At 33.8% G+C, this 10,976-nt stretch overlaps 1 protein-coding gene across 1 annotated transcript in view; it reads right to left on the bottom strand.

Annotated features, from left to right (window-relative positions):
• Positions 1-346: 346 nt before the first annotated feature.
• LOC149415106 (uncharacterized) overlaps positions 347-10,976 on the bottom strand; it is a 28,300-nt gene continuing 17,670 nt past the window's right edge. Inside the window, exon 4 of the mRNA XM_089643002.1 lies at positions 347-531. Coding sequence (XP_089499128.1) covers positions 347-531 — 185 coding nt within the window. The remainder of the gene's footprint in view (positions 532-10,976) is intronic.

The following is a 10,976-nucleotide window of genomic DNA, read 5'->3' as shown; positions in this document are numbered from 1 at the left end:
ATTATAAAATTTTGATCTTTCTTCAAACAACGAAGTAACATTTTTACAATAATTACCCAAAAATTCACACAAAATTTCTACTGTGACATCATTTATTTTTTTAGGAGTAACCAACTCAATCAATAATTTAAAAGTTTCCTCCTCCAAAACGTTCAAGAATATAGCACGTTTCTTTTCGGCAGTAATTTTCTCATCATATAATATGAAGTAATTCTCCAATCTTGCTTTAAAAACCCTGAAACAATCTGTCTTGTGACTGAAGGTCTCTAATGGTTTGATTTGAGCCATGTTTTTACAAAAAAATTACAACAATATTAAAAAAAAAATTATCAACACAAAACTTAAACTACGGACTTAACTTAAGTCTAATGATGTTGAAGCTCTGGTTCTGGTCATCTACTCTCTCCTGTTGCAGATCTTCCCTCTTCCTTCTTAGTTCTCGTCCGTTCTCCAAGAATAGCTCTCGACCGATAGTTCCCAAGGATACGCTCTCAGCTGCTCCTTGCTCCAATACAGCTCCCAGCTGTGCAGCTGTTGTTCAGCCCCCGGCTTCTTATGGTTTAAAATATATATATACAGCTCCCCGCTGAATATTTATCCTCTTCACGATAACCCCGCGCTAGCGATAGGTCCGCGATAGCTCCCGCGTGATTATCTTGATCAATTTTTTTTTTTTGATTCTGGTTTCGCAATTCAGCTCCCCACTGAATTCTTTTCAATCTTATCTTTCAAAGATTTACGATCCTGTTCGATGAATGTTGCGAGACTCCCCGTCCGTAAAATTTAAAAGAGCACCGACGCCATTACGTGAAAACTCTCCGAATTGAACTACTCTTGAACTTTAACAACACGTTTGCCGCGTAAATTCTTTTAAACTTCGCCACTGTTTTATTAATGACTAAGTTTCCTCGTCGCCACTGTAGTATCCTGTAGATTCACCTTAAAGGAGCTTGGGTTCAGGATTGATAATGATACGTAAGGCTGGTTAAATATTTACAGAGATCGTTTATTGATTGTTAACTGTGAGACTACAGAATACCGAATGACAATACAGACTACCGCCGAAGTGATCCCCGCACCTCGCGGCTCGTAGGTAGGTACCGAGTACCACACCGGAGTAGAAAATTTAAAAAATTCTTTGACATAGGATCAAAAGTTTTAACTAAAGATTTTAGGAATAAAAAGAAAAACTGAATTTTAGGAACAATTATTAAAATATTAGGGAGTAGGACTTACATGGTAAGGATACATTCAACAGGTCAGGTTTGGAAAAGGCACCATGATCAGCTTTCTGATTGAAAGGTTAGATGGGGGGAGAGTGACAACTCTGATAATTTGTTGGACTTTGGTCCGCTTTCAGACGTGGACAGAACCATTGCTGATTCCCCTGTTCTTTGCAGATCTCCAATACCATGGGAAGGGATATTGCGTTCCAGAACTCAGCCCAAAGTTAAAGTGTTTAATAAAAAAACAGTGATTATATGTGAAAAAATAATATATGACATATTTAGTATTTGGCAAAGATATTAGAAGAACGAGATGTGCTATGCGCAGTTCGTACTGAGTGGAATTGTTTTGCCGAGTGTCGCCGGTTTTGTTCACCAATACTACTGCACACCTTCGCTTGCGCTAAGGTATCCGCACTAATACATAGAACAGATTTCAGTGCGTACACGTCCCGATACCGTTCAAAGTACCCTAATTAGGTAGTACTCCGGCTACGGTCCGGCGGCCAACATAGCATATCTCGTTCTTCTAATATCTTTGGTATTTGGATTGTGTAAACTTAGAAAAAACAGAGATATTATTTTATGAAGTCATTGTTGTGTGGGGGTGTGATGTCTGTATGAATGTGTAAAAGTATGAGCGAGATAGCATGCTTACGAGATGCTATATAAAGCGATGCACACAAGGATTGTCTCCTTTTGTTACTAGCAGCTCCCTAATAAAGACCAGTACATAGATCACGTATTATTATTGTGTACGACCTTCACCCGCTTCAATATTTCATATATTAAACAATATTACAGAAAAATAAACGCCGAAAAAAGTAATAATGAAAATAAGATTGTATTTGAACTCCTCATTACAGTGGAACAATGCTGCTTGTGCAATGATGGAGGATTTGACAAGCAGAGCTTAAAGACGCAATGCCTGCGTACGAACCAGAAGTTTATCTAGCCTTTTTAAGTTTTTTTAGAAAATTATGTCAGTTGATAACTATATATGTAACTAACCCTTACCACTCCATTATTTTTTTATATATTTTACTAGCCAACTCCAATTTAAATAGTGGCAAAATATTAATTTATTGAAAGGCATTTAAAAAAAATCTTTAAAAATTCATTCGTTATGATTTATATTTAAAATAAAAAAACAGTTTACAGAAAACATTATGGAGTACTTATATTTTTGCATCGTATGGTACTTTTAAAAACATTCTCCATGATGAAGACCAGGTTTTCTGGAACAGGTCTCACAAAACCACACTATTTCGCGTCTTCCTTCTGTGCTGTTAACACTATCATCATCAGGATCTTCAAAATCACAAACAACATGCTCGTACTCACTGTCACTTTCATAAGATTCATCTTCTGAAAACACTTGGTATTCAGATGCCATATCACGCGAAGTTCCCGCTATTTTAGGTTATGTGAATTTGCAAAGCTTATTTTATAGTAAGATAAAAACTTAAAACAGTCAAAATCTAATTAAAACGTGAAATTAAATGTTTTTTTTTATCGAATAATCACAAGAAACAACGTCGCATGTCAAGTTTTGCGCATGAAAATACACCGCGCGCGCACGTCTTATCTTGTCGACTGCCAGCCGACAGCTGAGTTGAAGCGTACAAATAGTGATGTCGGCTGGCACTCGAAAAATGAGTGGTAAGGGTTAAGTACCCATACCTATATCCACAATTAATTAGGTATATTATTTGTCCCGTTGGCGTCATGTATTTTTTATCAGGAGATTTTTTCAATGTGGATGAGTGTTTCAGGCGAACAATTATTGCTTATAAAAATAATAGGTATATTATTATAGTGATTATTTAATTAAATGTAATCGTGTCTAGAAGAACAAAAAAATAGAACCATAATAGATCAATCGTAGAACAACTATAAATTTCTGTGATCTAATAGTTTTCACAAAATGATGAGTATGTAAAAAAAGTCTGTTTCTAATTTTCGCTAATTTGAAAAATCAAACCAAAATTAAGATTTGTAACTACGGAACTTACATACCTACTAACTGAATGAACTTATATACCTACTTAGGTACTTAATAATAAAACAAAAATATATCTAATAGATGATGTTTTTTTCATATTTCAAATAAGGAATTAAACCATTTGTCCAGTATCTTTGCATAAGTGTGCCGGTAAATCTGACTTCTGTGAGCAGGAATGGTTACAATAGGGATACGATTAAGGTTTTTCTTCAGTATTTTTCAGTATTTTTTTTCTTCTTCCGCAAGTGTTGCGGTAAATTTGACTTGCGTGAGCTGGAAAAGTTACAATGGGAATAAGAATAAGGATTTTCATAAGTACCTATGGACGCGTACGTACCTTTTTAATATGTTTTTTCTGAGCAGGAGTGGTTACAATGGGGACATGAATAAGGTTTTTTCTGCGTAAGGGTGCGTAAGTGCCTTTTTAAACGTGATTTGTCTGAGCAGGTGAAGTAACAATGGGAACATGAATAAGGTTTTTCTCCAGTATGGGTAAGAATGTGATGTTTTAAATATCCCCTTCGAGAACGTGAATAGCTGCAGTAGGAACATGAATAAGGTTTTTCTCCAGTATGGGTGCGTAAGTCAATTTTTAAATTTGATTTTCGTAAGCTGGAGTAGTTACAATGGAGACATGAATAAGGTTATTCACCAGTATGGGTGCGTAGGTGCGCTGTTAAATCTGATTTGTGTAAGCTAGAGTAGTTACAATGGAGACATGAATGAGGTTTTACTCCGGGATGTGTCTTCAGGACCATTATCACATCTGTAAAAGATGACAGATAAAGCTCGATAATAGTACAGAATGTTGATATTCAAAATATCACAAACACTTACATCACCGCTGCTGTTAAAAAATTAAAATCAAAAACTTCTTTTGGACCGGATCTCATTCCGTCATTCGTGTTAAAGGGATGCTTTGAGCATTAAAAGGAAACCGGGTGGTGTTTTTTCCATACAAACGTATTCCTCATTTCCCTCTCTGGATTTTGACACTAGAAAAAATATTTTTTTTACAAAATATGAATATTGACCGCAAGCGTGTCGGTACGTTTTGATTTTTTTGATAAGTTACTTTTTATAGGAGTTATAACCCTTCAAAAATTGTTAAAATTGCCTTTTTTTAACGCCATCAACAAACGTTCAGTATACAAATAAGACGATGTATTTAAAAAAAAAAAAACAAAAGGTACAGACATAGAATGTTTTCTTAAAAAAAAATCTTGGAAATCGGTTCAGTTTTGGAGTAGAAAAATGAGGACTACAAAACCTCGATTTTGACAATTTTATTTAGGTATTATCAGGCTGAGGTGCATGTGTCCCTTTCTCTCAGTATTCGGGGGTGAGGGGGGGCGGAGAGGGTTTTGTTGAATACGTATACAGTCAACGAAGTGATGTGACATTCTCAATAATTATATCAATACACTAGTCCACTAGTGTTGTCATGTCCCGAGTTATCGATGTTTTTTAAAAATTATTTTTCTGTTTGGTGACTTATCTTGAGTGTGCCAATACTTACCGAGCTTATTTACAAAAGTTATTGTGACAAATTTAATTTGTTTACGTCAGATAAATTAATGGAAAAAAATTGAAAAAAAAAACACCTGTTACAGACAGACCCCGAGATGATTCCGTTTCGTATTGCCGAGTTGGATATGGAACACAAAAATTAATTAAAATATTTTTTGATAACTTTTGAAGGTTGTACTCAACATAATATTATTCCTTTATAGGACACTTTTTTTAAGATACAACTACCGAACCAAAAAAAAACTTTTATATTTGACTAAATATATTGTTCTAGATTTTTTTTCAAAAAAATTATATTTTACAATAAAATGTGTGATGGTAAGTACATACACCACTGATCGTTTGATGGAATGCTGGTACAGCGTACGTTCAGTGGTACATGCATCTACCACATGTTGTTGAATCGATTATGTTATTATAATATCATATACAACAACAACAGTGACACGGTGAGCACATCAAATATTCGCTCTATACAAATTAATAGAAAACCAGTGAATTTCTATACTCAAAAGCAGCGAAAAGTATATTAAAACGTGGCTTCAATTGCCCACAAGTGTAACTGGTCTTACATCTTTTAAAAAAGTGATTTTAAAGTGTCAAAAGTGAAAACAAAATAATAATTAAAAGTGACTCAGTGCGAATATCTGGAAGATTATTATTGCTACCTGCCTTGTCAAACTTACTGTCTCGCAGTGTATTGCTCATAAGTTCATAAGTCATTCATAAGTGAGTAGTTGAAAATCAAAAGGTACTTAACCACCATTTTGACTTTTTTTGAGATTTAAATGCCAACACGTTCTCCTGGATCATAGCCATGTTTGAAATATTATTTCAGTGCCAAAACATGGTTAAATCCTTAGTTATAGCTTGTTAAAAATCGTCTTCAATTTCAAAACGTACTTAAATCCAAAATCGTTTGTTTTCAAAACGTACTCAAATCCAACAACCAATAAGGGCCATGGAATTGGCAGCCATATTGGTTTTTTAACCAATCAATGGGCTGTTTTCTGTGCAACGGACACCATAGCAAGAAACACGTTTTTGGTGAGTGGTTTTGAAGTTGATTTGGTCGTGATTTTTTTGAGTTATTAACGGTAATTTTGAAAATTAAACAAAAATTAGTGAATCAATTTGTTCTCCAGTTGTACCAGCACGCACTGGAAAATGCAGAAAGCGTTTAAGGCGACCGGAAGAGTAGACAATCAATAAACAAAAAGTTATAAGATGAGTTCCATCATGCTACTAAGACATCAGTGGTGTATTCAAAATTTTATGGTTTTTGTCAAAAAAAAAAATTGTTTATATAATAATTACCTATCTTTTCTATATTTTATACTTCAGTGGAGTATTTTTGTACTACCGAAGTAGGAATATTTCCTGTAGGAATATTTTCCGTGCCATATATATTTTCCTTCATTTGTGTCACTTGAAAGTACCTACTAGTTTTTTTGGCGGTATTTTTATTATAAGCTTGAAAATCAGTAAATATGTTTATAATGATCCATTTATACCATAGTGTTATCATAATGTAAATACATTAGTGGATGTTTGATCATTACAAAAAGGCAATTATCTATCTACAACACTTGAATTAGGATCTAAAGTCAATGATTTATTTACTAATTTGAAATTTATGCAGAGTTTCCTTTCTCTTAGGACCATATATTGGGTTCAAACAAATATTTTCTGTACACATATTTCTAAATAATATCCGGTAAAATTTTGATCGCGCTGGCCTCGCTTATTATGAATATTTTTTAGATAAAACCTTTAGATTCACCTTAATTACTGTACGACACAACTTTTAGCCTTCGGGGGGGTGGAAAATATTGCAATAAAAATTTCAATTACGTAAAATTAAAATTAGCTTTCGTTTTGTGAAACGAGACCGTCCATTTTCAAACTTTACTGTCAAATGTCATTTTGTTTTGTTGGTATTTCTGTTACTATAGGACGAAACGAACGGCTAGAAGTAGCTAGAGACGATCGCGCAGGCGTTTTTTTTAATGTTAAAAAATTCCGTCAAATTAGTATTTACCTAATATGCATGCATTATGTGCGTTGTGATTGAAATTTATTAGCTGAATTTTATTTTTTTACGTTCAAATTTTATTTAAGTAAACTATTTCTGCGATGTTGAGTGGCTACGCTAAGTTTGTAATACAAAAGAAAGTGCCCCCTTTATAGCGCCTGCTCGCGTCAAGGCAAGAAAAAGATCCCAGTTTTCAATTAGTTTAGCGGCTACGCTAGGTTTGTGTAACACGGTTTGTGATTCAAAAGAAAGTGTCCCTTTTATACCGCCTGCTCGCGTCAAGGCAAGAAAAACATCCCAGTTTTAAAATAGTTTAGCGGCTACGCTAGGTTTGTGTAACATGGTTTTTGAGATATATATATATATATACCATGTTAAACAAACCTAGCGTAGCCGCTAAACTATTTGAAAACTGGGATGTTTTTCTTGCCCTGACGCGAGCAGGCGGTATTGAGGGGACACTTTATTTTGAATCACAAACCATGTTACACAAACCTAGCGTAGCCGCTAAACTAATTGAAAACTGGGATGTTTTTCTTGCCTTGACGCGAGCAGGCGGTATAAAAGGGACACTTTCTTTTGAATCACAAACCGTGTTACACAAACCTAGCGTAGCCGCTAAACTAATTGAAAACTGGGATGTTTTTCTTGCCTTGAAGCGAGCAGGCGGTATAAAGGGGGCATTTTCTTTTTCATCATAAACCATGTTACAAAAACTTAAAGTAGCCGTTCAACATTGCAGAAATAGTTAACTATAAAATTTGAACGTAAAAAAATAAAATCCAGCTAATAAATTTCAATCACAACGCACATAATGCATGCATATTAGGTAAATACTAATTTGACGGAATTTTTTAACATTAAAAAAAACACCCGCGCGATTGTCTCTAGCTACTTCTAGCCGTTTGTTTCGTCCTATAGTAACAGAAATACCAACAAAACAAAATGACATTTGACAGTAAAGTTTGAAAATGGACGGTCTCGTTTCACAAAACGAAAGCTAATTTTAATTTTACGTAATTGAAATTTTTATTGCAATATTTTCCACCTCCCCGAAGGTTAAAAGTTTTGTCGTACAGTAATTAAGGTGAATCTAAAGGTTTTATCTAAAAACTATTCATAATAAGCGAGGCCAGCGCGATCGAAATTTTACTTAATATCCTTCTCTTATTTTTATATAACCTGCTACTGAGCCTCCTAGATATCCGTTACTCTGCAATCATCAGACAAAAGCACTCAACTGTCGCGCTTTGAGAATGGTGAATCTCAAGTAGAAGTATCAGGATTTAATGTATGAATCAATTTACAGTCATTTTGCATGCAAGGATTTCTGCATTGCATTGTTATTTTTTAAATATAGTGCTTTCCATTTCATAGAATCTAAAATTTGTTTTTGTTTAATGTATACACGTTAATCTAACCTTTATAATATTATCATTTATTAAACCTTTTTGCAAAAGTTTTTTACCCACGTATTTAAGGTATTCGCTTGCAAGGATTTCTGCATTGCGTTTTTTTTTAAATGTAGTGGTCTCCATTATATAGAATCTAAACATTGGGATATTATCTTTTTCTATTTTCCTGTGTCTTGTTCTCTTTCATATTTTCGTTTAGATTATTATTATTATCTTCTTCTTCAATGATAGACAAATTGGTCTATTTTTATTATTCGCAGGTAATACTGTATTTTAAAATAAATAATGTTTGGCTTTAAAAAGACATTTATTTTTTTGTTAATATGAATTATGTTTCATCTATGCATATACAAATGATGTAATTTCTTCACTACACCCCTGGCAGAGAAGAATTATCAAACACAGTTTATGAGTTTCAAAATGTGACTAAATCCAAAGACTTCACTTTCAAAATGTATCTAAATCCATGGTTCAATATCAAAATGTATCTAAGTCCATTTTTAAATATCAAATAACTAATTAATTATCTATCAGATTTTTATTTCAAAAACGCATTTAAAATGTTTTATTTTACCTTCATTTTTACAAAACATTTAATTTTACTTTATTATACTTAAATGCTATGAAACAGTTTTCTTGCTTTTGCCAAAAATTTGGTTCGTGGAGATAAGTACGTTTTGATATTATACTACTCACTTTCTCGATAACTCCAATATCATGTTGGATATTTAAAATAACAAACCCATCAGGGTAAAAATCTATCGATTCACGATTGACTGTAATTACATTCCGTAATCCGGTTTTTAAATTAATAAAGTCTGCGACAGTCGTTATCGAACCGGGGTCCCGCCGGATCTATAACAAGAGTGCGGAAACGGCCCCCCTTTCTCCCGACCGCTCATCTCTGTGTTGCCTGTAATATTTCATAACATTATATTATTAAAGTGATTATTTAATTTAATGTAATCGTGTCTAGAATAACCAAAAAATAGAACGATAATAGATCAATCGTAGAACAATTATAAATTTATGCGATCTAATAGTTAAAAAAAGTCTTTTTCTAATTTTCGCTATTTTGAAAAATCAAAACAAAATTAAGATTTGTAACTAAGGAACTTACATACCTACTAACTGAAGGAACTTATATACCTACTTATGTACTTAATAATAAAACAAAAATATATCTATTGTATGATGTTTTTTTCTATTTTCAAATAAGGAATTAAACTATTACCCAGCAGGAATGGTTACAATGGGGATATGATTAAGTTTTTCTACAGAATGGGTGCGCAAGTTTTGCGGTAAATTTGACTTGCGTGAGCTGGAGAAGTTACAATGGGAATAAGAATAAGGTTTTTATTTAGTACCTATGGATGCGTACGTACCTTTTAATATGTTTTTTCTGAGCAGGAGTGGTTACAAAGGGGACATGAATAAGGTTTTATCTCCAGTATGGGTGCGTAAGTGCCTTTTAAAACGTCATTTGTCTGAGCAGGTGAAGTTACAATGGGAACATGAATAAGGTTTTTGTCCAGTATGGGTGAGTAAGTGAATTTTTAAATTTGATATGCGTAAGCTGGAGAAGTTACAATAGAGACATGAATGAGGTTTTACTCCAGGATGTGTCTTCAGGACCATTATCACATCTGGAAAAAATGACAGATAAATCTCGATAATAGCACAAAATGTTGATATTCAAAATATCACAAACACTTACATCACAGCTGCCGTTAAAAAAATAAAATCAAAAACTTTTCTTGGACCGGATCTCATTACGTCATTCGTGTTAAAGGGATGCTTTGAGCCCTCATTAACACCTCTCGCGTGTGATGTTTTGAATATCCACATAAATAAACGATAAATAATAAACGAACGTGCTCTAAAAATTTTTTGTCTAGACTAGCAACATGGGATAGATTATAGGCCTTAAGTAAACACATTCCCATAGAAAGGGATAAAATACGGGTAGTCAGTTCTTGAACGCGGAAACGTTGACAGCTCCGAGAAATGAATACAAATCAGAAGTGTGGTGTGAGATTACAGTGAATTAGTGAATTCAGATGGTGTTAGAAAGCTTTGTTGGTTTTTGAATTAAAGTGAAAGATTATTGAACCGGTGTTTGTGTGAAGTGAAAGTGGTTCGACTCAGTGAGAATACAATTAATAATAATGACAATAATAATAATTGGATAATATGTAGAGCGCCGTTTTGTGAACCACTAGGGGCGCTAAGGGTTTGGCGATCGCGATTTTAATATAAAATGTGTTAAATTAAACGTGATTTTCGTAGATTGCGTTTTAAAACAAAGTGAACGTATATAAAGGCAGTAAGTTTTAATCGGTTTAGGGAGGAATTGATTTGGCGAGATCTATCCACGGAGACCGAAAACCAGAGGATCAAACAAATTATAAACTCGGGTTCAAATCCCAACAGAGATTAGGGAGGTACATTTGTATTTACAGAATTATTTAATTACCCTTTTATAAGCGTAGGGAGGGGACCAAAATTGAACAGATTGCAAGGATTTCGCTAAAGTGAGGAAAAAAGCCGATAGGGAAGAGATCTAAAATTAAACTGATTTAGCTATATAGTGTAACCAGGTAAGCTTCACGCTGAGAATGAGAGATTACTAACTGGGTGAGTTTTTTTATATTATTTATTAAATTTCAGAGGACCCTTTTAAAAGACGGATACAACCGAGGTACAGGAACTAAGTTTACGACACCTGCCGCCCAAATAATGTTATCATTAAAGGGATGTGCTAG

This window comes from Hesperophylax consimilis, chromosome 19, assembly GCF_061612785.1.
Source record: "Hesperophylax consimilis isolate HC1 chromosome 19, BYU_Hcon_1.0, whole genome shotgun sequence".
NCBI lineage: Eukaryota > Metazoa > Arthropoda > Insecta > Trichoptera > Limnephilidae > Hesperophylax > Hesperophylax consimilis.
Note: the sequence above shows the minus strand (reverse complement) of the source record. Positions and strands in the feature narration are given on the sequence as shown.